At 36.8% G+C, this 27,712-nt stretch overlaps 1 protein-coding gene across 3 annotated transcripts; it reads right to left on the bottom strand.

Annotated features, from left to right (window-relative positions):
• Positions 1-641: 641 nt before the first annotated feature.
• Positions 642-25,937, bottom strand: MYL1 (myosin light chain 1). Of its 3 annotated transcripts, none has more exons than XM_037042028.1 (7): positions 25,683-25,937; positions 10,436-10,463; positions 6,506-6,649; positions 4,322-4,495; positions 3,784-3,861; positions 1,500-1,542; positions 642-945 (listed from the first exon to the last, which is right to left on the bottom strand). In XM_037042028.1, exons 1-6 carry the CDS (start codon positions 25,794-25,796, stop codon positions 1,514-1,516), a joined length of 567 nt encoding a protein of 188 aa, XP_036897923.1. In that variant the 5' UTR covers positions 25,797-25,937; the 3' UTR covers positions 642-945; positions 1,500-1,513. The 3 variants fall into 3 exon arrangements, with proteins under 3 accessions (XP_036897923.1, XP_036897925.1, XP_036897924.1); XM_037042030.1 differs by lacking the exons at positions 10,436-10,463; positions 25,683-25,937 and adding exons at positions 10,729-10,753; positions 11,506-11,706; XM_037042029.1 differs by lacking the exon at positions 25,683-25,937 and adding an exon at positions 11,506-11,706.
• Between the last annotated feature and the right edge of the window lie 1,775 nt (positions 25,938-27,712).

The raw sequence follows: 27,712 nt of genomic DNA, 5'->3' as shown, positions 1-27,712 counted from the left end.
GTTCTTGAGTCATCCCAGAGAGGTTTATTTAAGTAACAGCTGAAAGGTCACTTTAAATTTTATCCTTGAAGACATTCAGGGAGAAGGAGAACAGCTTGTTAGAATTTTCCAATAGGCTAGATTATCACTAGACATATAATAGATCAAAGCATGAATAAAATGATTGGCACAAAACTGAAAAAACCTGCTTTCATCTTAAGTTGCTTGGATAGTTTGTATTAAAACATCTCTGATTCTCTGAATTTCTTTAGTTCTCCATTTCACTTTTCAATAATATATAATTACCATTATTATTCATTTTGTTATTGCTGTGTAGACCATAATGATTCATTCCTCTAACTCACCAGTATTCTATACATTAATAAGAGAATTGAGACTTTAAAAATCATGTTATCTACAGGCTGACAGTGACCAGAGCGGGGAGGGGAGGGAATTTCTGGGGAAAAGGGGAAGGGTTTGCAGGAACTAGCATAGAGGACACATGGACAATAACAAGGGGGGAGTGGAGATGGGAGGGAGGAGGGGAGGGCTAGGGTGTTGGACTGGGGTCGGAGGAAAAGGCAGAAAACCGTACTTGAACAACAATGAAGAAATTTTTGTTCTCTAATCAAGAGGATAAAAACACAATGCAACTTGAATTCTACAGACTGACCAAAACGATTTATTGATTTGTTAATTCATGGACATTCACCGACCCATGGTAGAGAATAAAGAGTGGTGCTTGGGTTTGGGGTTGTGGCATCTCATCCTTGTCTAGATCAGGAGACACTCCGTCTGTGTGGTGGGAGCAGGACTTAGAGAGAAATGTAAGGTATAAAAAAATTCAGGGAGTCCCTCAGTCCAGAGCCGTCCACCGTGTTCTGTTTTTCTGAGTGATGGCAAACAGATCTGGACATGGGTGTTACAAGGTAAGTTTCTGGCCAGTCTTCCTAAACAATGCTTGATCTGCAAAGGAAAAGGGAGAAAGAGTTAGATTTGGATCACGTGTTTTCAGAAAGAAAACTGGGAAGGAACTCATGTGAAGTGAAAAAGAAGAAAAAGCACGAACGAATGAGCACTTCCAAGGTCATCCATCTCCTCTCTGTGAGAGCCTGGTCACAGCGTTTCACTTTGGCTGTGATAATCTGGTTTTCCAGAGCAGTAATTGTTAAAAACTCTGTGTGTTCCTGAAAAAAACTTAGGCCCATGCTTTTATTGATGTTATGTTCCAACTGAATTAACCAACTAGTATCCGCCTTGTTGAATTTCCACTCTATACTTATAGTACAGTCAGAGACAGGGTTTACAGGTGGAAGGAAAAAATCTCAGGAGTTTTTTAAATTATAAATTTATATAAAATGCTCAATGTATAAACAACTCATTTCAAGGAGTGGAAGTTTCCTGGTTAATACAAATAGTTTTAAGAGCTAATACTAATTATATCTACAGAATATAAAGAGAAGCTGTTAAATTAAAAAAAAATACCAAGAAGGTTAACAGTAAAGGGAAAACATACACACCTTGAGGGCTCCATTCAGATAGACATGATGTGCTTGACAAAGGCTGTGGGCACAACACAGACAGTTTAGTTAGAAAAATGGTCAGATTTAATAAGAGATGTTTTGCGAATTATTGCAATATTAATTATTCTGAGCTATAACACTGGGATTTATTTTATGCTCTGTATAGCCCACTATATGTATTACTGGATTTGTGGCCCTTCCCCTCATTTTGTGAATTTAATTTCTGAGTAAGTGGTTGACTGTGGGGGTGTGTTTGGGGGGATGGTACATTCATATGGTTAAATCTTTCTTCATTAAAGTATGAGCTTATAACAAAAAAATATTCTTTGTCAATGTCTCCAGCTATCTTGTTTCTCTCTTTATAGCTAAGTTGCTAGAGCGATTATGTCTGTATAAGATAATACAAATATATGTTTCTAAATTTTTATACAAATTGTGGTATACTCTTACAGTAGTTTTTCTCCCTTAGTAACATTGGAGATATTACCATAGTCATAAACCAGAGTGTCATTTTTAGAGCTGTAGGGTATTTCATTGTGTGGACGTACCAGAATCTATTTGGTACATTGTACATTGATGGAATTGAGTTGTTCAAACATTTGGCCATCACGAACAACACTACTGATAAATAACTATGTATCACTCGTTTTACTCAAGTGCCAGTATAAAGACTATATCCCTTGAAGTAGATTTGTTCAAATTAATAGTACCACGTCACCATGTACAGATTTAAATGATTTGTGTTTTCAAAAGGAATGCATGAGATCAGCTTTTTCCACACACTCTCCTCAACCCAAAGGGGGGTCAAACTTTTAATCATTGGCAATCAGCTTATTTGAAAATGTTATCTCGATGTGGTATTAATCTGCATTTTTATTAATGATGAAGTCTAGCTTATTATGTGGTATTCATATATATTTTTATTTCCTTTGTATGGATTGTCTATTCATGTATTTGTTAATTTTTTGAATGATTTGTAGTATTTTCATTAATTTATAATTGTTTTTTATTAAGGAAATTAGCTCTTTCTAATATTAATTCAAAAATTAATTGGTTTTTGGTCTGCTATTTGTCTTCTGACTTTGTTTCTATATGACTTTAGCCATGAAGTTTTTAACACATTTTGTGGTTGAATTTATCAAAAATTGAAATGCCCTCCGGGTTTTATATAAGCGTTAGAAAGGCCTTTCCACACCAAAACTTATACATCAATTTTCTGATGGACTTTATGCTTTTTTGTTTTTACATTTAAAATTTTTGCCCCATTTGGGATTTATTATGGTATGAGGCTCAGGTCTGATTTAATTTTCTAGATTACCATACTATCCACTTGTGCAAACAGTGTTTATTGAATGATTCTCCTTTACGTAGTGTACTTATGGTAAGAACCAAGTGTAAAACCTTGTTTATGGGGAAATTGCAGGTTGTCAGTGAAGGTATGCTTGGCGGAAGACTCAGGTTTTCTCCTCTCCTCTCGTCTTCCCCGTAAACCTTCCCCTTTCTTCCCTTCTCGTCTCTGCTTTGCTTTTCTTACTTTTCCCCCAGTTGCTAGGTTTCATCAGTGTACTTTTACACCAAATCTATCGACATAGCTCTATCAAAATATGGTTAGATCAGTTTCTTAGGAGATTAGGATGTTTCTCAATTTTATTGGAAAAGTATTAATTTATACATTATAGCATGCAACTTTATTTTGCCTCTTTATTTTGTGTTGCGTGTTACTCTTCAGATCCTCTGGCTGGAGCTGTTGTAAGTTGGTGGTAGGAAGTAGACAATTGGTCACTAGAGATGACTTTTACTTAAGCTAGAACATGAGACAAGGGGAACTAAATTTTAGCACTATCCCTGCCATTAATAATGTGAACTTCCCTAATAACAGAACCTCTTTGGCCCTCACTTTCCTCATTTTCATAATTGCTTGAAGTAAAGTATTTTGAGATCTCTGCAACTTTAATATTCTAATACATTTTATTCTAACACAACTCTGTCTACATTACAGAGATATTCTGAATGTCTAATAATAAAAAGTACATGCAAAGACATATTTTAAGCTATATAACAATATATAAGGGTGCTAAAATGCACAAATCTTATATACAGTCAAGTCTTTACAAGGTACCTTTTTAGAGGTAGAGTTCTTGTATGATTGACTGATAACAATTAGCATGTGTATGTTCAATAAGAGAGACAAAGACAAAGAAATTATTTCGAGTTCAAAAGGAGTCCCTTATCAATCTAATCATTTACAAGGTGCTGTAACTACCAGAGCGCGAGACTGTACCTTCGTAGTTGATGCAGCCATTGGAGTCCTCTTGACCTGCCAATAGCGTCTCCACTTCTTCCTCTCTCATCTTCTCACCTGATGAAGCAAAACTCTTTGTTCAGAAAGAAGGGCAGGGAAGAGTTTCAACATTCCACCGTAAGTGACCAGTCTGGGGCTCCTGGAGACTGTGACTGTTCTCTTGGAGGGTAGAAACCCAGCCCTTCTTATTCCACAGGCACTTAGAAGGTTGTCCATAAATGCTTTTGAGTGAATGAACTAAATACACATTGTACATGAATATCCAAACTGTATCCTAGGAGAACTACAAGGCTTTACTTTACTTATTTGTTGTCAGTAATTTAAGTTATCATTTCCCCCAAACAAACTCATTGACACTGAAGCCAATTGAAATGGTCATTGGTGTCTGGCTATTCCTTGTCATTTCTCCTTTGTAGTCTTTCCCCTTTCCTATCTTGGTTATAACACAATGTTCCTAAGTCATACTCCTCTATATACAGTCTATCCTATCAATACCACTGAAATAAGTTTTTCTTACCTAGTGTGGCTAGGACATGACGGAGCTCAGCACCCATGACTGTGCCATTGCCTTCCTTGTCAAAGACACGCAGCCCCTCTACAAAGTCTTCATAAGTGCCCTGGTCCTTGTTGTTGGAAATAGCTTGCATCATGGGAAGAAACTGTTCAAACTCAATTTTCTTGGCATTCATCTCTGGAAGAAATTGCAATTTGAAGAGTTATTAGCTACCATAAAATGCCATTTCTGAATCTCAAATTAAACTAGAAAGTCCATTCTAGGTGAACTGAAAAATCATCGTGCAGCTTGAATTTTGGTGGGTAAATTGCTGAAGACAGAAATTTGGTACGAGATAATGACATAAGCACAGGGGTCCTGGTGCTTGCTTGAACTTTTATCCCCCACCTACCATTTGCAACTAAGTGATTATGGGAAAGTTTGTTGACTGATCTGTGCCTATACTTCTTTATCTCTAAAACAGAAATATTTTGTAGTGTTAGGGTGAGAATAATATGAGATGACACAAGACAAGTTTATTAGAATACCTGGGACAACTGGGTACTTAATGTTAGTTGCTATTTTATTAGCAGTGTCAATTTACTATTTTCTATAAAAACTAGGAAAGCAACCTAAAATTATATAACAAACAATTAGCATATGAATATAGTAAAACTTAACTGAATTTTAACATATATTCCATCTTCACCCTGAGATTTTGTAGGGCCTTCAATTTTTTAAATTTTTAAGTATTTTAAAAAAGAAGCTTATAAGGGAAGAGTGTATATCAAATGCTTAGTGATCTTCTGACTTACTTGCAGTTTAGAGGCCTGCAGATGGAAGAACTCTCTTTAGTATCTTTTGACATGGTAAATCATATTCACAATAAAAGTACAAAACACTATCCAGGTGTATATGAATGGATAAAGTTATGTACCCCTAAAATCAAAATTTCCTTTTCTTAGTCTTTCCTTATAGAATAGAAATCTAGTACTCTGAGTAATAGTAAAAAGATTGAGTTGGCATGTTGAATAAATGAACAAATACCCAATAATTCCTTTAAAGATGGATATTTGATCAGTTAGAAATGGCACTTAAAACAGAAGACTTGGCCTATTGCTCTTTCACTTTATCTCATGCTCTCAGCTACTTTTTGTGTGATTTACCTGGAAATTTTTCTTTAAAGAAAATGAAGAATGAGGAACAGTCTAGCAGACTTTTTTAGAGTTAGGTTTTTCCTTTTTTTGAAATAAGTTTTCTTTTGCAACAAAGGAAAATAGTTATTTTAATTATTAAGGAAAATAGAGATTATTTGCTCTCCTTTTTTCCTTATGGCAAAGATAAACAGCCTACATATCCACTTGATAAAACTTCAGTTCTTGTTATTATTTGTTTTGCTTGTTTAGGGTGATATTTTCCAGTAGATTATTATACCTTGTCATGAACCTTTGGGATTTATAAAAAATTTTGTTCCAGACTAAATACTGGATTTCTGTACTGAGCAAATAACTTCTGCAATTTTACCCCCATGCATGTCGCTGGCTTTGGTCCCACAATTTAACTTGGGTGACTGAATGCAGGTTTGGCTAAGATTTTTGAGTCTTTCTGCAATTCTTTGGAAATAGAAAATACTCTTATTAAAATGTCATCCTGTCTTTCTCAGTTAAGATAGCTGAGTTTCCTTTAAGATGGTCACAGAAGCAGGGTGTCAACAGACAGACCAGCAGGCAAAGCTAGCAGGCATTCTGTCTTCTGAAAGTGTCAGTTTCACTTCTCAGTTTTTTATCAGTGCAGCTCTTCTTCAGAGGTGTGCCACTGTAATTTACTCAAGGCACCTTTGTCAAAATGTAATTTTGCTTTTGAATGTTTGAAAAAATGTGTAGATTTGGATATTATTTCATTTCATTAACCTTTAAATCACGTGCATTAGATAGGGTGATGATAATGATGTTAGCATTAGATAGTATTTCCTTTCATTAGCATGAAATTTTATCATACTTGCAAATTCTCAAAGGAAGGTTAACATACTCTATGAGGGAAAAAACTGAGACTCTAGCCGGTGGCACACTTACCATCAAAACCAAATTAAATCCTATTCAGTAGAACTTATTTCTCAACAAATTTCTCTTACACACACACACACACACACACACACACACACACACACACACACACATTTTCCAACTTATTGGAAAAACATGTGGTTACCTTCATTGGAGGGGTTTCCCAGAACTTTCTTGACCTCTGCGTTGGTGGGATTTGTACCCAGAGCCCGAAGGACATCACCAACCTGGCTTAAGGTGATCTTGCATTCACCTGTTCTGTCAAACAGCAGAAATGCCTCCTTGAAGTCTGCAAGAAGCAAGAAGCATTCAGGTGCTTTTTTTCTGCCTCAGACCTGTAAATTAACCCTACTTTTCATCAAAGATCTGGTTCAAACTCTATTATTTTACAACTTTTGCCAACCACTTACATTATGATCGTTGGACTCATCCTTTGTATAGTTCAAACAATCATCAGCAAACCCTTTGGATACTTCATTTTAGGGGATATTTTAAAGCAGCATTTCTAATTTCAAGTAGTATGTTATTGTTAATCAGATATGGAAATTGGAGCTCCTACTCATATTTTCTCGTATTTCCTTCATCTGTTTGGGAAGCAGGGCTGGGTCAAGAAATTCTGAGGTCTTAAGAATTTTCCATATGGTCTCTCAGGTAATTAATAAAGTTAATGAAATTTCAAGAAAACACATTTTCAGATGGGGTTGTGTTTATGTGGTTAACCCAAACCTCTCAAACTGTGTAGAAATGAACCATCTCTTGAGGTGCACGTTTCCTAAATACTTCCCTTAACTAGTTTTCTTCAGGAGTAACTTCATTTTTCAGGAAAGAAAGTCAGAAAGGTGAGACAAATCTCTAAGTTCTGTAAATGGTCTTTTAACCACTTCAATGTATGACTCTAAGAGGAATTGATTCAGAAGGAGGAATATTTGTTTGGATCTGTTGCTATGGTAATCTTTTTAAACTTTATTTTTTCAGATAATACATATCACAACATGTTGCTACATTAGCTTTAGATTTAAGTACATATTTTATGGAGATAATTGTAGATTCACATGCAATTTTTAGAAAAAGTATTAAGAGATGTCTTATAAATAGCCTGTCTTCTTTCCCCCACTAGTAACACTGAAAAATTATTGTACAGTGGGGAGACCACAATATTCACATAGATAAATGCCACCTACTTCATTCCATTTTCCATTTTACTTGTATTTGCATGTGTTTGTGTATAAGTATCTATTCTTATGTCATCTTTTTTTTTATCCCAATCATTCTATTCCTAACTTTTCCTAAGTTTTGTCATTCTCCTTTGATAGAATGGTTTTGGCTTTCAGAATTACATTAACAAAGAATTAAGATATGTAACCAGAAAGACAGAAAGGGTTACTACTATGGATTAGGGGTCAGTAAAGACACTTTAATGGAACCTTCTAAACTTAACTAAATGAAATTTCCTGGGGGACCTGATGGCAACTTGTTGAAGTTAATACTCACAACACTCAAAAAATAATTTGTGAATGAAAGAGCAGAAAACTTTTCATAGTATCAGATCAAAAGATGCCTTGTAGATAGATTACTCAGCAAAACACCCTCCTTTACTGGCCCTCTATCCTCTACTCTGGGATTGCACCAGCCATACTCACTGCCAATTGTAGTGATCATGTACCATTCTTTGCTAAAATTTCCCCCTCATATTCTATGCAGTTTGATTATAAAAAATCATTTTCCTAATTAGAAAACAAGCCACAGGCACTGTAGGATTATTAGTCAAATATTACTTTTCATCTTTTTGAGGGACATGTGAAACTGAACTATTCTTGTTACTGGCTGCAGGCTTTCATGCACAGATTGCTCAGAGGGCTCACTATTACCCTGGTCAGATGCTTGATATAGAAATAGGATTTTATGGGCTGTAATAGAATCTCTCTGACATTAACACTTCTGTTAATTTAAAGGCTAAGGCCAGAAAGATATAGCTCTTCCAACTGCAGAATTTTAAGGCATACGTTTTTATCTTGAAGAGTCTAGAACATGGGTTAGCAAACTCCTGCCCTAGGGGCTGGCCACTGGTTTCTGTAAATAATTTTGGATGGGAACACAGCCATTCATGTATGTATTCACTGTTCAGCCTAACATTCACTGTTTGGCCTTTCAAGAAGAAAGAATTGCCAGCCCCTAGTCTAGGACAACACTGTTCTAGAACTTTTTGTGGTGATTGAAATGTTCTGTATCTGGGCTGCGCCAGAATGCAGGTACTGGCCACCTGCAGACCTTGAGCACTGAAAGGTAACTAGTACAAATGTGAAAATGGATGTTTAAGTGGATTTACTTTTAACTCATTAAATTTTACATGGAAACAACCACATGTGGCTAGTGGCAACTGTACCAGAGAGCATAGGAGGACTTAGACCTTTAGAATGCTCTGGTTTCCCAGTTGTTATTTCTTCTTTCCTCCAAACAGAGAAGACCTGAGCAAAACTAATCACGGAACATGATGAAACACAGTAAACAAAGGAAGTCTTCATTCTTTTCTGAAAGTGTAGGATTCCTATTTTATTTAAAATGCTATGGCAAAACACTTGTCTTCCTGCCACAAAAGAAAACCAGTCCTCCACACCAATGTTTACTGAAATTCTATATCTAAAACCTATTTCATATGTGGAGTAATGGGCTTAATAGTAATAGTTGAACATGTTCCTTCTGCCCCTGTAAGGGTTTTTATTCTTCAGTTGCTTGGCTCTACCATAGTTCAGCTGTCAAAATGACGCTGTAAATTAGAGATTTAAAAGGACTAGGGTGTAGCTGAAAATGGTAGCAGCATCACTAGTTAAAAATGCATTAAAAGTTAAACAAATTACAGTAGAATTACCAACATGTTTCAATAAGAAAAAATAATCCTTTGTAGTGTAATTTCATATGATATTGAGTTCTGAGTCATCAAGTCATGTAATCTGTCTCCTTGAGGCTGTCAACTATGGTGTGGATGCATGTGAGTCTGTACTACAGCAAATATCTTTGGTTTTTTAATTTTTTTTTTAATGTGAGATAGCCCAAACACTAAAACATTGAAAAATGTGGCATTCTTTAGCTATATAAATATTTGAAAATATCCTTATTAATCACCTATATTTATTATTACATGTATATACCATAACATGTATAACATATACATATTGTTATGACCAATACACTAATTTACATATCATATAACACATTTTTCTCCCCTTCTACACACATATTTGGATCTCACTTCACTTGATATGTGACATTCTCCCTCCATAAAACACGCCTTGGTACACTGGTGAAAAAGTAAGATTTTGTGGGCCGTGGGATTCTTGGATCCCAAGCCTGAAAGGACAAAAAGAAATGAAAATCTTAGGGAAAATATTCAGATTCTCTTTAGTGTTGAGAGTTATTTTTATGGGCAAAATTTCCACTTAATTTAAACTGATACCAGATCGTGGTCCCCTCATCAATCCTCTGTGCCCTTGAGCAAGTGCCAGTGCCTCCGGGGGAGCCTGCCCTGTGTCGCTGACAGTGGATCAGGGGACATCTACTGTCTCCCCCCCCCCCAATTTTAGGATAAATACTCCTCCCTCTTTGTCTTTGAACTTACTGTTATTCTACATCCACTTCACCTGTTGTTTCTCTCACCAGGTGCCCATTGAAATTACATAGATTTGGTCATTGGCAGTTTCATAATCAATTATATTTTCCAGGTGGAACAGGTCAGACCTGCCAAGTCTGTCTTTAAGGATTTGATGAAAAAATTAGCCTTCCAAAATCTACATCTTTTAGGGAGTATATGTATGGTATTGCTTACTGTGTCAAATTGGTTTCATTTAGACATTGGTGAATGTAAGGACCTACTTTGTAGTGTTTATTGTTTGCTCAATCCTCTGATGATAAACAAGAGATCCAGGTTGCTGAGAGAAGTTAGAGTGATTGAGAGTGTTTATATTTAGGGTGGCAACACCAGTGAGGGGTGATTAGGAAGAACTAATCTCAAGGGATTGGTTTTCCTACATGCCATCTTTGTGAGTGTGCACATATCAACAACAATTTCTTTTAAACTTACCTTCCTGCTGTTCCTTAGAGAACTCGATCTGTTAGAAAGAAATTAATCATAAAGAATACTTTAAGCAAACAAAATGTCCTGACGTTAGAGTGTATCCAAGCTCATTTCCTGAGTATTCTGTAAAGTAAGCTCCCAAAGTAAGCCTACTTGTCAGAGTTCAGGTGTAGCTTGGACACTAACAGGTTGAGCCACGTAGTTAACATGCCTTGAGGATAAGTGCTATTTCTGTCGATATTTCTGAAACTAGGCAGTATTCTGCCTACATCTGGAGGAGAGAAGCTCAGTTTACTTACCAGCAATCTGATCAGCACTGAAGGACTGCAGTGGCGAGAGAGAGGGAGAAAGAAAGAAACAACTAGTACTCTTTCAAATGCATTGACAGAAGAATTGAGTGCTCTCTGCTCTGAGATTTTTAGGAAGCCATGTAGGTGTCATAGAATAAGAACGTTGCCTTAGGGTACTTTTGAATCTAGGAAAAATAAGAAGCTTTTGCAGAAGATAGTTAGGGAACATCTCTCTTGATTAATAAATAAATGACTTAACAAATGCCAAGTCAAATACTTCCTGGAACAGTAAAACACTGTCTAGTGTGTTTAGATATGTTTAATACATATACATGTTATTAAAAGGTATAGTTGCACTGCATTAAAAAGATTGCCATAAGTCTTCTGTTTAACCACCACACTTTTACATAATGCATTGGGATTAGTTTATTTTAGAAATTGGCATCATTGGATTGTTTTTCAAGGTGTAAATTTTTTTCTAGAGTTGCAGGGTTTTTATTCCAAATTTACATATAATAAACCGTATGTGATATAGCAAAAGTTGATCAAGCATAAAGTACTACTTTTGGGAAGTAAGTTGCCTTTTTCCAACTGGCATTATAGCTCAAATTAACCTCTTCTGTCCTCAGCCCACATCAACAAAAACCCAAAGTAGATTCTAAAGTCTCATATTGAATATATTCTTTCCCCATCTATATTTTTTGTCTGCCCTTTTTTCCTCAATAACATTTTACCTACTATCTATTTCCTCCTGTAAATGACAAACACTTTTCTCATAGGACCCACCATGATGGAGCTGCTGGGCTGCAAAGCAGTGGCGAGGCTGCAGAGAGAGCTGAGGGCTGTTCCAATCCCTGAGTGGGGGCCTCCTTTGCTGCGGTTGCCTTTTATTTCTGGGGAAGCTGTGACCTCACAGCTAGCATCAGGTTTCAGAGAGAAGTGGCCCCTCCCCTTGGAGAGTTCTTTAGCTTTCTTAGGGCAAAGAGAAAGAGGAATCTGTACCCTGAGGGCTATTTTTAGGAAACCATAAAGTAGGAGTAGACAGCCATGGTGAGTCTGGAGCCCATCAGTACTTTTATGGTCTTGATCCCTGAGAGACTCTCCGGGAGTGTCTTCCTTCAAGGAGCTTCGTGTTTGCTTAGTGGCAGAGGAGCTTCGAATTTTTCTAGAGGCTTGGGCTGATCCCTTCTCCCTGTGAATTTGGGGCTTTGCAAAGTTCAAGTGAGCAAGTTTGGGTATTAATGACGCATTGGATAGGCCTGGTTTGGGGTTTTGCATGGCGATGGTTACAGAAAGAACAGCCTTTGAAGCCATCATGGCCAAGTTCAGAGGACCTAAAATGCATCACACATTTGTGTGTTTCTTAGGGTTCACCTAGGTGGTAATCTGATCAGGTCTTGACATCGGCAATTAATTTTATCTCCTAAACTGTGTTCTCAGAAGTATAAAGCTTATCTAAGCCAGGAATGGTTTTGATCTTCATTTTTCATCATTCTCCCATAGCTACCTTCAAGGTGGGTGTTTTCCTCCCTCCCTGTGTTCTTTATGGTGGCTGACCAGTCAGAATTTTTGACTTCCTGAAGTTCTTGGAGGCAGCAAAGCTGATAGACCTTTTATTTTTTTGGTGTAAGTTCCATTCCTGGTTCTTTTTTTAAAAATTAAATGTGCTAAGGTGCAAAGCTGATAGACCTTTAATTTTTTTGGTGTAAGTTCCATTCCTGGTTCTTTTTTTAAAAATTAAATGTGCTAAGGTGAGATTGGAAAATATAACATTATATGAGTTCACGTGTACAATTCCTTATGACATCTGTATATTGCACTGTGGTGTCACCACCCAGAGTCTAGTCTCCTTCTGTCACCATATATTTGACCCCCTCTACTCTCTTCAACCTCCCTCCTTCCCACTTTTCCTCTGGTAATCACCATTCTGTTATCTGTTGATAGACCGTCTTTTGCATTCTTTTTATCTCCTATTTGAGATCTTAACATTTTGTGGAGGTTCTTAGCAGGAGGTGCTGATTCCATTTCTGTCACATCAAATATCTTATGTCTCAGTCTCCAAACTGAGGAACAGTCTGGAGAGGTTGCTCTGGAATGCAAAGCTGTACTTGAGAATTTTGAAGGTATCTCAGGGGTTGGCTAGTAATATGTTCTCGAGAAAGTAGAGGGCATCCTCCTCCTAGGGTGGTACTGTGCAAAATGGTACTGGGAAAAGGTCAGTCTTTGTGTGTCCACGCAATTTCCCACAACATGTTTTCAGTTCTCTACCTACTTAAAAGCACATGGACACAAAGAACGTTGGAAACAAATTCTAACTTAAGTACTGTTTCAGTGACTCTTTTTAAGGAAATGGTCATAGAAAGGATGAAGTCTCCCCTGCTAGACAGATGTATACTTCACAGCCTTCCCTCAAGCATTTGGAAAGAAATCAACATTTAAATATGTATTACGTTTTGTCCAGACTACAAGTAGTGAAAGAAATCCCACAGGGTCTTAAGTTCCAAAATGAGGATGGAAAAATAATTTTTAAAATACTAGTACCCAGGTAAACATATCTCCAGAAATAAATTGACATTTTGAGAAAGTTAATAGAAAAAATTTAAATGCTTTGAATCATTAAGGGGGGAAATGAAAGGGAGGGAAAAAAGTGAAAATTTATAACCTTTGATAATTGTGTAACTTGGAGCCTCATGACTTTGATGCAAAATTAAAGCCTTTAGAACAGACCATGTTTCTTTGTGTTCTTTTTAGTTCTCTAATTATATGTGTTGTGTTATTAAATTTGAATTGCCTATGATTAATATTGAGAACTAGCAGATAAATATAAACAATACAAAATAAACTCATCAAAGTTGCCCTACGTAATGCTCATTTTCAGTTATTTCAAGTACAGAAGTATATCCTTGAATACGTATAGAATATGGTCAATTTGTACAAAATTCATTGAGTAAACTGGAAAGTCATTTTAAAGTTATATTTATGTTATGAATAAGCTATTTCTAACCATTTGGATATTATGTGAAAGTTTAATATTAACATAGAAGTGGTAGGCAGTTACTAAACTATTTAACTTTCTTTTTCTCCTCTATACTTTTATCACATAGAAAATGAGAGTTTAGTTTTTTTGTATCTATTGAGAGTCAAAGTTAACATTTAAGCAGGTTACGATCAATGATGGAGAAGGCTGCAGTATAGTCTAGTCTAGAGAATAAACTATAGTTTGCAGGTTAGAAAACCTGGGTGCTGTGTTCATAGAAGAAATGGGAAATGCCGTTTATTCTCTGGTACACTTTCACAGATGACAAAAACTTCTCTGGTTTATAATGGTGAGGTAACCAGCCTCTTGAACATGCCTTTGGACACGTACAAAATGGCAGCTGATTTTGAACTCAGTTTGCTATACTATCATTTGGATTGTTTTAAAAATTAGACTTAAGTCTTTCCTATCTGGAATGCTCTTCTCTCATCTCTGCTTCTTAAAAAATTAACTGTTTTTCAAAGTCCTAATAAATGAAAGAACCTTTTCTCTCTACCTAGCTCCCTCCTTTTCTCTCTACTTATCTAGCTCCCTCCTTCCACTCAGACATGATGTTAACTTTCCCAATTATAAACTTCTGGGCAGCACAGGTCATTCAAAAGCCATCTACCCCTGCCTGGCGTAGCTCAGTGGATTGAGCATGGGCCTGTGAACCACACAATCTCGGTTCGATTCCCAGTCAGGGCACATGCCTGGGTTGCAGGCCAGTTCCTGGCAGGGGACACACCAGAGGCAACCATACATTGACATTTCTCTCTTTCTCTCTCCTTCCTTTCCCCTCTAAAGATAAATAAATAAAATCTAGGAAAAAAAAAACCCATCTACCTTTGTCCATGATGTGAACCCACGTACAGGCTTACCCACCCTCTCCCTCTTGGAGAGCTGCCCCTGACTTACTCTTTGATTTTTATCCCCCATCATTATAAAAAACCTCCCTATAATAGATGCTCAACAGATTTTCATTAAGTTAAAAGCATCAGGAAAATATATATATTTACATATACACACACACACACAGAGAGAGAGAGAGAGAGAGAGAATAAGTTCCTTCTTTAAGCATAAACTCCTCTTCTTAGATATCCTATTCCATGAGGGAATAGAATATTCCCTGACTGAGATTCATCAGTCCCCTCAAAGAGCTCACGTTCTACTGCATCTCGGGCACCTAGAACTGCCAGACACATAGTAGGCATGCTATCCTGAATTATTGATGTGTGTGCCTTTAGATTTCGAGGGCCTTCTCTTAGATTTTGTGTAAATGTTTATGATCCAGACTGCTAATTTGCAACCCCTCCATTTGTTTTCTTTAAGGTGTTTTCTTCCATCTCTGCCTACATGCTTGTATTGGACTGATAGTAAGATAACTACATTCCACATTTGTATGGGTCAGGTACTGTTTGGTATTGGATGTAGGAAAGTAGTACTGATACACAAGGTACTGGTACTATAAAGGATTTTCTGTTGCAATATTTACAGATCTTTTTCCACTTTAAGCATTTTTCTAATAGTAATCATGAGGTTTGGTTAACTGACTAAAGACAAGATAAGGTCTCTGGTATATAGAAGGAATTTGTTTATAGAAAAAATATTAAAGTGCATTTACTCAAATAGGATCTGGAATTAGTAGTATTAGCCAATGTCATCCCAATAAATGTAATGAAAATAAATATTAAAAAACTGCCAAAATTTGGTAAAACAAGAAGAGCTATAATTAAAGATGACTTGGGAGACATGTGTTGCTGAATACTGAGAAACAATGCCCTAGGAAGGAACACAGACTATAGTCTTTCAACAACTCCATTGTTACTGCAAGGTACAACGGGGCTAATGACTAGAGAGGCTGAGTAAAGCAGTTGATCTAACATGGGTCAGTTTTCAATCAAGAAAGTAGGGCTGTGGGTCCTTTGGTTTAATGCCTGGCAGACAGACAAAGACCTGGATGTATGCAAACCCTAAGGAAAACTTAATTTATTAATTTTCAGGCCAGACTCCCAGAGTTACAGGGAATCACTGTAAAAGACCAGCAGAAATATTATTTAGAGACTGAGTCTTATACTCAAAATAACTCAATTTAAAGGAAATATTTATTTTTCCCATTTTTAAAATCTTAACAAAGGATACACTTAGGCTGATGCATGTAATATAGTATAGAAAGAAGAAATTAAGAACAATGAGAATACAATACTGGCCCAGGTTGTTGAATATAAGAGAGAATAAATGGCTCTATGGGATAATTGATCTGGACAGAAGAAGAAATGAGTAATTCTCTGTGAAGAAGTGTAGACCAGTCAACTAAATTCAGACAAATTAGATCAAAGTCTGAATTATTAAAGCAACCCAATTCATGCCTACAAAAATTGACAGGCCTAAGTAAATTATAATAAAAATTTAAAATGTGACCTAAGTCCACACTTCAGATTTCTCATCAGCTTTCTCATGGTTAATAGTTGATAAATAAAACTAAAATTTCTTATGCATTGTGCTGTTTCTACTTTGTGTGTTTGTTTGCATGTAATTTGTTAAAAATCCAAGTTGTATTTTTGTTTCTTTCTTTCATATTTAAAAAATATGATCCTTAGAAAAAGTTGTGTGTGTTGTAAGAAATGATAAGTATCTTCTTTTTTCTACTTTTCTGGAAAATCAGTTCTTTTTGTGACAACAGGGATATGTGAACATTGTCATAACCACTTTAGAGATTCCAGGTCTTTAGATATGATGGAAAGAAAACCAGACAGGGATTAAACCTCTCAGAATTTGTTCTGGCCCTCTTGTAAAAAATCATGTGTCTTTGGACTAAATTACTTCACTTGTCTGCATCATAGCTTCCTCAGATACAAACTATTATACTTAATGATTTCTAGGGTTGCTTATGGTTCTACAATATTGTGAGGTTTTCCGTCTTTTTGTCAGAAGAATCTACCTCAACTCACTTTTTCTAAAGAAAAGGTCAGGGTGCCTAAAATTTACTTAATGACATTGTTTTGAAGTAGTTTAGATAAAGAAGAGTTAAGGAAAATATAATTTCTTAATACCATGTTCAACTGAGTCAGACATTTTGTAAACAGGTAAGAGTACATACCATTGAGCGATTACTAGGTTAAAGAAACTCACTTGCTGTGGTGAAAAGAGGAATATAAAGTTGAACGTGATGCAATTTTATCTTTGGGTTGAAGTTTCCTCTCTGGACTCAATTCACTATCATTAATTTATGGCTACCATAGCAAGGATTTATCATCCATATAATTTAAATTCTAACTGGTATAACTGAAGCCATTACTATCTGTGTGTTATAACTTTGCCCTCCAAATTCTGATTTGGGTGAGAAGCAAACTGTAGAAACTTGATGTAGAAACAAACTATAGAAGATCCTATTTTCATACAAAAAGTATTTCAGCATGAAAAGAAGCAGAAGAAAGTGTAATATCAGCAGACTAAATATAATTCTTTCCACAGTTTCCACGAGTCAGATGGCGCTGAATGCTGGGTGATTATGGGCCGACTCCTACAGACGACGTGCCAGGGGGCTGGTGCGTCTGCAGCCCTGAAATGTCGCAAGGCTAAATCGGGTGCTGTCGCTGCATGCTCTTCCTGTCTTGCAAAGCTTTCATTATCTTTAAAATTCAAAGTGCCGCTCGCCATTAATTGGTGAACATATCTATTTCCTGTCCAAACTGCATCTTACTTCAAGAAGACATTATCTAGTCACATATAATTCAAAACATAGTATTAAAGTGTTACCAATGTCCTTTAATGGTTTCCCACTCCATTCTACCTGGTGTCTCCCTGTGCAGTTTTAGAGTTTGAGCATGGAAACTTGGTGCCGATACCTAGAGATAATCTCAGTTCTTGATTTGCTTCTGAGGGTATATTCCCATTACAAATGGATTAACATTGCAATTGGTTGGCATTATAGTTGTATTAAAAATTAATTGGTATTATTGAAAGACCCAAGTAAAAAAAACACTTGTACAATAATGAAACTTAAAAATAACTTATACCTGTTTCACCCATTCCTTCTAATTAGAAATCAACCGTATCTTTTCCTCAAACTAGTTAAGGTTAATATTTTATTGTTATACAATGTGGCCTTATATTTCTACAAACAACCCAAGTGACTGTGGTTGGGGTTTCCAGTTTAAATCATGTGATATCCTTTATTACATGATAAAATAAAATATCCTTTATCCTTTAAAAGTGTATCCTTTATTCATAAACAGAAATCCTGTAACATTCTCAAAATATTAGCCTGAGGGCAAAATTTGGAGGTCAGTTAATTAAACATATGTTAATTAAACATATATCTTTATGTTTAATGTTAATTAAACATAAAGATATATGTTTAATTAAAAACATAATTATTTTAAAAATTCTATCAGTTTCACTACATTTAACAGCATTAAAAATAATTCTGTATAGTTTAATTTTTTTCAAGCTTTATTGGGATATAACTAACATATAACTGATTTGCAACCAGTGTGCTGAATTTTTAAAACATGAACTAACTGATTATTTAGTCGGGAATACTGACCTCTTTTCCATTAGACTGTCAAATTAAAAAATGATAACAGGCAGCACAACAACAGCCATCTGGTGTGAATGAATAAAAATTATACTTATTTTTTTGTCAGATTAGCAAAAAATATATTTTTGGCGTGCTGCAGAATTTTAGTGATTAGTTTACATGTGCCTGGGATAGAAAGGTTGAAAATTGATGACACATAACATTGAATAAGTTTAAGGTGTACATGTGATGAGCTGATATGTGATGATTCTGATATTGTGAAATAGTCACACAATAAGATTAATGAACACATCCACCACCCCCCACAGGCATCTGTTTTTTTGTAGTGAGAACTTTGAAGATTTACTCTCTTAGAGGCTGTCAACTAAGTCACCATGCTATAAATGGGTGCCCAGAAATTATTCTCTTGTATCCAGAAGTTTGTACCTTCTCGCCACCTTAACTCTTTCCTTCCTCTTCTACCCCAGTCCCTGGCGACGACCAATCTACTCTCACGACAGCGTTTTTCAAAATATATGTGTTCTCTTTACAACTTTTTATGGAAAGCTGGAGCAGAGTGGCTAGGAGCGTTTTGCTTCCTAACACCCCTCCTTCCACCTGTAGAAGAGGACACCCAACCTGTCAGCATCAGGTGCTAAGACAGAGGAACACCATGCAGAACCCAACAGCAGTGAACTGGCAAGGTGTCTTGATGACCTTGCTCAGATGTGTGCCTGTCACTCCCTCTCGTGGTTACCCATGACTCTGCAGGTAATAGAAGAAGCACTGTACCTCACATGCCTGAGAGCAAAATATGCCTCCTTTACACATTCTTAGAAAGAGCAACTTACTCTTTATACAGAGGAGGTAGGTTACAATATGGTTAACATAGTGGACTCTGGATTTGGATTTCTAGGTTAATCCTAGCTTCATCATTAAGAGTTATTTCATCATGGGCATAACACCAAACCTCTTTTAGACTCTTGCGTTGCTTTTCTTACAAAATGAGACTAAAACAACCTGGGTGTAATGTTTAGGAGATTAAATAAGATAATAGGGCACAGAGTAAGTTCATAATAAATATGGTTGTTATATTATAAAGAACTTCATGATTTTCAAACTTTTCTTGACCATGACCTTATTTGATTTTCCCAACAGTTGTTCTAAGTAGGACTGGGTTTCTATTAGCCTTGTTAAATATGAGAAAAAGGATTTATAGATTAACACAAACAAGCCTATACCTTGACCAGAACAAGTCAGGGGTCACAATGCATACATACATTTGCCTTCACTGACTGTCCATCAATAAATGGATGTATTTATGGGAAATGCTATATGTCCATCTTACCCATTAAATTGAAAGCTTAAATCTCCCCCAAAACATGGTCAATTGTTGCTGTGAGCTTTGTTATTTGATGAGTTCTGTCAATGCATTCTGTACCTTTACCACTTTTTGTAATATCGCCTGCAGTCTAGTCAGAGGTGACCTGATTGAGTGGGGAATACAATGAGAATTAAAATGTAAGCAACACAACAAGAGACATGACTCCAAGTCCCATCACTTTGCAGCATCCTGACATACACGCAAAGGCATGCATCATGCAAAAAATGCACTTACACATCGAAGAGCTTTCAAGACCTAGCCACGTGGTCATCTCATTTTTTATTTACTCGTGTTATTTCACTTGGTTGCAATTTTGGGCAGCAGGTGTTAATTTTGTGTGCCTGCACCTACAATCAGACCACTCATGGTGATTTTTGATTCCTGCGTGTGAGACTGTCAGGCAGTGTCCTTGAGTCTTGGTGTTGGTGCTGGAAGTAGCAGCTCTGTGAAAGCAAAGGGCTCTCAGACCAACCCAGGACAGCAACTCTCATGTCCACATATCAGTGTAAAATGTGTTTTTGAAGAAGGATACTCATGGAAAATTCATGGGGATACGACATCATATAAGCATTCCCTCAGATATCTAAGATTTTATGTCAGAACATTGAAGAACTATTCTAAACAAATAGCCAACAGATCTGGAGGAAATCAAATTCAAAAGCACATCTAAGAAATTGATAAAAGTAGAGACTTCCGCCAAGATGGAGGCATAGGTGGAAACACTGTGCCTTCTCCCACAACCAAGTTTGGATACAACAAAAGTTTTGGAGAACTAACACACACCCAGAGGCCAGAAAACCAAATTATACGGAAGTCCGACAGCTACGAACCGTTCAACGAGGACGGTAAGAGGTGGAGCCAGCAGCAGAGCTGGGTTAGGCAGGACAGACCTAGGAGTGCAGGCAGCCCAGAACTAGTCGGGGTGCGGAACAGAATGACCAAGGTCGCACATTTGCATGCGCAGTGAGACGGACCACACAGGCCCCAGGGAGCAAACCCAGTGGTGGAGGGCTGACAGCAGTGGCACACTCATGTGCCGTGGAGCGGGGCGCGTGGCCCTGGTGACAGTGGTGGCTGCGGTGCTGGTGGGGGTCGCGGCGGTGAGCGCCAGAGGGAAGCCATTGTCCCTCTTTGACCCCGCCCCCACATAGGACGTCACAACCCAGCGACTGAGTTGCCCTGCTCTGGTGAAAACCTAGGGCTCCGTTCCTGCTACTTAACAGGCATGAACAGCCCAAAGGATGGCTCAAGAAGAACTCAAAGTCCCAGAGCCAATAACTCTAAGCGACCAACAGATTGCCAGGCTCTCAGAAGCCCAATTTAAAACACCATTTATCAGGATGCTCACAGAATTGGTAGAGTACAGTCACAAATTGGAGGAACATATGAAGGCTAAACTAATTGAAATGAAGGGAGATGTCCAGGAAACCAATAGCGATGGAAAGGAAACTGGGACTCAAATCAATGGAATGGACCAGAAGGAAGAACGAAACATCCGACCAGAAAGGAATGAAGAAATGAGAATTCAAAAAAATGAGGAGAGGCTTAGGAACCTCCAGGACATCTTTAAACGTTCCAACATCCGGATTATAGGGGTACCAGAAGGGGGAAGGAAACAGCCACGAGTGGAAAATGTATTTGAACAAATAATAAAGGAGAACTTCCCCAGTCTGGCAAAGGAAATAGACTTCCAGGAAATCCAGGAAGCTCAGAGAGTGCCAAAGAAGTTGGACCCAAGAAGGAACACACCAAGGCACATCATAATTACATTAGCCAAGACTAAAATGAAGGAGAGAATCCTAGAAGCAGCAAGGGATAAGGGGACAGTCACCTACAAAGGAGTACCCATCAGACTGTCAGCGGATTTCTCAAAAGAGACCTTACAGGCAAGAAGGGGCTGGAAAGAAGTATTCCAAGTCATGAAATCCAAAGACCTACAGCCAAGATTGCTTTATCCAGCAAAACTTTCATTTAGAATGGAAGGACAGATAAAGTGCTTCTCAGATAAGGTCAAGTTCAAGGAGTTCATCATCACCAAGCCCTTATTATATGAAATGCTAAAGGGACTTATATAAGAAAAAGAAGATGAAAAATATGAACAGTGAAAGGACAGCAAACACACAGTGATTAACAACCACACCTAAAACAAAAGCAAACCAAGAGGACAGCTAGATCAGGAGTGGAACCATAGAAACGAAGAACACATGGAGGGTTAGAAACAGGGGGGTGGGAGGAGGAGAAGGGGGGAGAAGGCACAGAAAATAGCATAGATGGTAGGTAGAAAATAGATAGGGGGGAGGGTGAGAATAGTGGGGGAAATATAGAACCTAAAGAACTTGAGACACGTGGTTATAAACTAAGGCGGGGAGAAGAGTGGGGGAGGGAGTGTGCGGGTGGAGGGGAATGAACGGGGGAATAGAACAACTGTAATGGTATAATCAATAAAATATATTTAAAAAAATAAAATAAAATAAATAAATAAATGTAAAAAAAGATTTTATTTATTTAAAAAAAAGAAATTGATAAAACTAATTAATAATATACAAATTGTTCAGATTTCAGGGTGAGTCCAATATATGGCTCTTAAACATGGTGTATTTTAAGATGAAACATATATATTAGCTGGGAATAATATTGAGGAATTAAATATTACCATGACTCTAATACTACACAAAGATAGTTACACATAAACTTTATCTTTACTCAAAGTCTAAAGGAAGAGTAGATTTTAAAATCATATGATTTATGAAAGAGTGTTTAAAATACAATTAAACTTTATTTTATTGACTTCTCAGAAAGATATGAACACATATAACAGATCTATTAATATCTTTAAAGTTCATTTTCTCTTGAAGAAAGTTTATAACTTATGGGAGGTAATATAGCTAGGGACATCATTAAGTATTAAAAGCATCATAACATGAAATGTATTAATATATCTTTTAATTAGCTCTGTCACCTAGTAGGATGAAATTAAAATTTTATAATGTCTTCAAGTTGCATCACATTCTTTTTTATAATGCCTATCAATATGCAGTGATTTCATATTAATGAATGAAAATCATTGAAGATACTGAAATTCCTTTACAAAAATATATTCATTTTAATTTTGTTGTGTTCTTTTTGTATCGGGAATGGGCTCTATGAATGAAAGATAAAGGTCAATATCTTCCTGTGTCTTCTAGATTCACTTAACTTATTTTTGACTGTGTCCTTTATTGGGATCTATCACATCTCTTGCTCTGCAGTGGACTAGTGAAGATGGAACAGACCCATCTTCACAGAGACTCCAGAAGGATTTCTCTCCTTTGCTTAGTAGTGCTGGCTCACACCAGCTTTAATGCAACCAGTAGAGGAAAAATAAATCAATTTGCAAGATTCAGAAAATTGTCCCTTTTCTGCTGACTATGAACAAGTCATCAGTATGATACCTCTTCATAATGGTCAGAATGGCCATCGTAAACAAATCAACAAACGAGTGCTGTCGAGGTTGTGGAGAAAAGGGAACCCTAGTGCACTGTTGGTGGGAATGCAGACTGCTACAGTGACTGTGGAAAACAGAATGGAATTTGCTCAGAAAATTAAAGATGGAACTGCTTTTTGACCTGGCAATTCCATTGCTGGGACTATATCCTAGGAATACCAAAACGCCAATTCAAAAGAACCTATGCACCCCAATGTTTGTAGCAGCATTATTTAAAATAGCCAAGTTCTGGAAACAACCTAAGTGCCCACCAGTAAACAAGGGATCAAAAAACTGTGGTACATTTACACAATAGACAACGATGCAGCAGAAAGAAAGAAGGAGTTCCTACCCTTTGCAACAGTATGGATGGAACTGGAGAACATTATGCTAAGTGAAATAAGCCAGACAGAGAAGAACAAGTAGCATATGATTTCACTTACATGTGGAATCTAATGAATAAACAGAATAACAAGCCAAGTAGAGACAGACTCATAGATAACAGAATAATAGCTGTGGGGGACAGGGGGAGTTCAGGAATGAAGAGATTTAGCAAAAAAGAAAAAGAACTCATAGACATGGATAATAGTGTGATTGTTGCGGGGAGGAGATATAAGGGGAATAAATGATAGTGGCAAAAATACAATAAAAAAGCAATAGTTAAAACATTTTTAAAAAGTGATGTTTTGTCTATTCTTGGAGTATTCTTGCCTGTCAAACTTAATTTATGTTTGTTTACTTATTCTTGCACAGTTTCTCAAGGAAGAACATTAATGCCTGTTTTCATTAGGGAGATATTTTATTTTCTTCTTCAGATAAAAGCTATTTTTTCCCTTACCAAATTCTTATAGTCCCAGATACAAAGAGATGGTATTGTCTTATAAATCACAATCAATGTAAAGAGGAAAAGCTTTGACACTGATTTTTATCTTTAATGTTAGTGTAGAGTGGAGATTCAAAGAAGAAAGACAGCCAGAGTTATTGGAGTGCCTGATATCACACTTGTTGTTCAATATAGTCAATGTGCATCTATAAAGATATATTAATGAGGGTTGCCAGAGAGAAAAAAAAATGGTTTTTCCTTAATGAACTGTATGCATGTAGTCCTCAGGGTGGAAAAACATTTATTATAAGACCTAACATGCATTTCTTTACCTAAGTGGATATTCATTAAGAATAATAGTTCCTAACCAACCAAACAAAAATAGTAGTTCCTAACCAATGTTAGATACTATTAAAATTTTATTTTGGTCACCTATAAACTGAAGATAAAATATTTGTGATCATCTATTCCTACATTAAAACATAAAATTTCATGTTTAACTGGAATACTATAAAAACCATGAGTGTGTTTCTTTAGTTCCATCACATATGTCTAAGGATGATCTAATTAAATATTTATGTTAAGGATACTTTAAAAATATACAATTACAGTAAAATAGTCCATGAAGTGTTTATCCATAGGTTAGCATCGTTATTGCAAATAAAGTGTAAAGTTGGAAAAATTCAGATTTATTATGCATAGAACTTTTGAAGTGAAAAGAACACTCATATAGGCACTTTTGCCCATTCCTTTTCCATATATGGCAGCGTTCCTTAGATGAAGATTTTCAAACTGCCCTTTGGACCAGCCGAAGCCCAGTGAATGAGGAGAAGCTGCTCATTTGATGAGTCACATCACTGAAAAGTAACAGGCACATGCATTGCATCGTTTTCCCGAAAGCAGATACTCTTTCGGCACTTGAGAACTTTGATCACAGCAAAGTGTTGACACAGAAATTAATCACATTCCCCTTAGTTCAAGATCAGTATGCAAGAGCTCAAAGACATAAGCTAAAAGCCATATAAACAAAAAGCTTTACAGTATTTTTTGCGTTAGTTTCATTTAGAAGCAACTCACACATTCTGACTTAAATCCTGTGTATAAATAAACAAGATGACAGTTATAGTCATTGAAACAGTTGAGTGCATAATTGCCTGCACCGAGACCCCATTTAGTGTCGTATCAAATTTTATTAAGCAAAGCTGTAGAGGAAATTAACTTGAATTGCAAAAATCCTTTTTTCAGATGAAATAAAACAGCTGTCCAATAAGTACATCCAGGGCAACTGGATTGTCAGCTGTTTTAAACTTTTCAAAACCAGTGCATGGATTAACACTTTCCTTTTGGTATAACTTTAAACGAAGGGATCCAGTTTGCACAGAGATTATATAAATAAATAAATACAAGTATATGTTTAAATATTTGTAAAACACATTTAGACATATATGTTATTCATGAGTTACCCTTTAACAACTTGGCAGGGGGTGGGGTGGGAAAGGAAACTAGAAGTCAAAACAATAAAATAAAATAGAGGAAATACAGATCCCACATGCAATACCATACTCATAGTAATTTTACTGAAATTCTACATTAAAGTTTATTTGTCTTTTAATTAGGATTCTCTTCTCCCCAAATCTACAAATTCACTTAGCAGTGCTGTTTTTCTTAAAGAAAAATGTATCTCTTTGCAAATTTCCACAGTTCCCTTCTGTTGAAAGATGTTTCAATGACCAAACAGTCCACCCATTTAATTACCTTGATGGCAGAGAGGTCAATTTTTTCTTCTTTGGGTGGGGCAGGTGCAGGTGCGGGGGCAGGGGCTGGGGCAGGAGCCGCAGCAGGCTTCTTCACCTCTTTCTTTGGTGCCATTTTGTTTAAAAGGTTGGGTTAAAAAAAGAGAGAGAAGAAGCACCTCCAAAAGTACCTGTCAAAATGATTCTTGGGAGAGGGGTGGTGGTTTGGTTGATCCACGGCCCAGTGTCTGGAAGGTGGACCCAGAGTATTAAATGGTATAAGGGCATGCATATATATTTCACTTAGCGCCTAATAGAATCTTGACACGTGAGGCTGGATTGGACAGCTTGCTACTCAAGGGGGATGGCATTCCTGCTCAGTCTATAAATGGAGTCTTCAGGGTCAGGCTTTATCAGTTTTTTTAAACTCCTCTTGCTTTTTTTTTTCATGTCTATATATAAAAGAGAAAGAAGTCTGATAGAGTCAGTTTCAGATCCTTTGGTGACAGTAAAGTAGATTGACTGATACTTTTTCTTCATTGAATAAGAATTCTGCTGAAGTTGTAAATCTTCCCTCCCCCCATGCCAAAGAAACTTTATTGAAGGATTTGATTTCAACTTGGAATTTTGGCAGGTTGTATCACCAACTTTCACCCAGCTCCTTTGCCACAACTTGCAAGAAAATGTTGGTCAGCAAAGAGGTAGTGATGTTTAAAAATAAAAAGCAGACGAATAAGGAAAGCTTATCAAGTCTCAGAGGAGTGTTCCTTCTAGGGAGCACAACCTCTGGCTCTGTCTCTCTCTTTTTCAAACTGTAGCAAACTGTATGCTAAGGAAAATAAATTCAAACTATTTCTTATAACTTAGTTTTTCTGTAATTTAATGAAGAATATAGAATGAAATGGGAATGACTGCAAGATTTAACTACTTTCTTGCAAAACAACGTTTTAAATAGTAACTTTCAGAGTAGACACCTGTTTTATTTTCTAAATGGCAAAAAGTATAATTGTTCATTTACCACCTATTTTTTTAAAGATTTTATTTATTTATCTTTAGAGGGGAAGGGAAGGAGAGAGGGAGAGAAATATCAATGCGTGGTTGCCTCTCGAGTGTCCCCTGCTGGGAACCGGCCTGCAACCCAGGCATGTGCCCTGACTGGGAATCGAACTGCGATTGTGTGGTTCGCAGGTCCGCGCTCAATCCACTGAGCTACACCAGCCAGGGCTACCACCTATTTTTTTGATTCATGCTAAGGACATAAGATAAATTCTTAAATTAACCTAAGAGGGCCAGAGTGTTAAAGAGAGAAAAGAACTTTAATGATCAATATGGTGTGAGTTTTGATAATTCCTTCCCTCCCTGTCCTTGGTGTCCTCAGTGTGTAAGGCTAGACTCACATATTAAGAAGCCTAAGAATAACCCATGTACGCTCCTCACTTCTGTCCTCTTAAATTCTGAGATGTCTAATTACCGAGTAGTCATCGATTGGTAAAAAAAAATCAGTAGCTAGTTTGGGATTTTAAAGAAGCCATGTTTATATATTACATATATGAGCATATATACACAGATATATATATGTGCATAAGTGTACACAAATATCTTCTAATTTTTGAAGATACTTGTGTTTAAAGGTATAGATTCACCAGCTATTTTATTTTGAGGTGATATGAAAGCATTCTTCGACTTAGAGAAGGTCATTAGTCCTCTCTATATTACAGCTGACAGATTAAGACTATCATCAGCAGTGATTCCCGTAGGTCGCAACTGACCCTCCGCTGATCAGTCTCCTTATCTCATGTGGTGGCCTGATCAGCGGGATTACTTTATCCCTATACGTGCAGGAGTAGCTTTCTGATGAGCTCCCTCTCCTGTCCTGCCCCACGCCAAGGACCTCAATTAGTTATGGCCTAGGCTGGTGCTCATCCTCATTTCTTACAAATAAGACAGTTATGAGAATCTGAGTATATTTTATCTAAGTATACTCTTTGTCTCAAATTTAAATAATTATAGAGGAGAATTCAAAAAATAATGTGATGTTTTATGACAGATAAT

This window comes from Sturnira hondurensis, unplaced genomic scaffold (genome assembly GCF_014824575.4).
Source record: "Sturnira hondurensis isolate 20B ecotype Veracruz unplaced genomic scaffold, ASM1482457v3 Scaffold0003681, whole genome shotgun sequence".
NCBI classification, from domain to species: domain Eukaryota; kingdom Metazoa; phylum Chordata; class Mammalia; order Chiroptera; family Phyllostomidae; genus Sturnira; species Sturnira hondurensis.
The sequence above is the reverse complement of the archived record's forward strand: the minus strand, read 5'-3'. Positions and strand labels throughout refer to the sequence as shown.

Coding starts and splice junctions, on each gene's coding strand:
- MYL1 (XM_037042028.1), bottom strand. CDS start 25,796: ATGGCACCAAAGAAAGAGGTGAAGAAGCCTGCTGCGGCTCCTGCCCCA. Junction 10,464..25,682: donor TTGACCTCTCTGCCATCAAG/GTAATTAAATGG, acceptor TCTTTCTAACAG/ATCGAGTTCTCTAAGGAACA. Junction 1,543..3,783: donor TGGCTGCATCAACTACGAAG/GTACAGTCTCGC, acceptor TTGTGCCCACAG/CCTTTGTCAAGCACATCATG.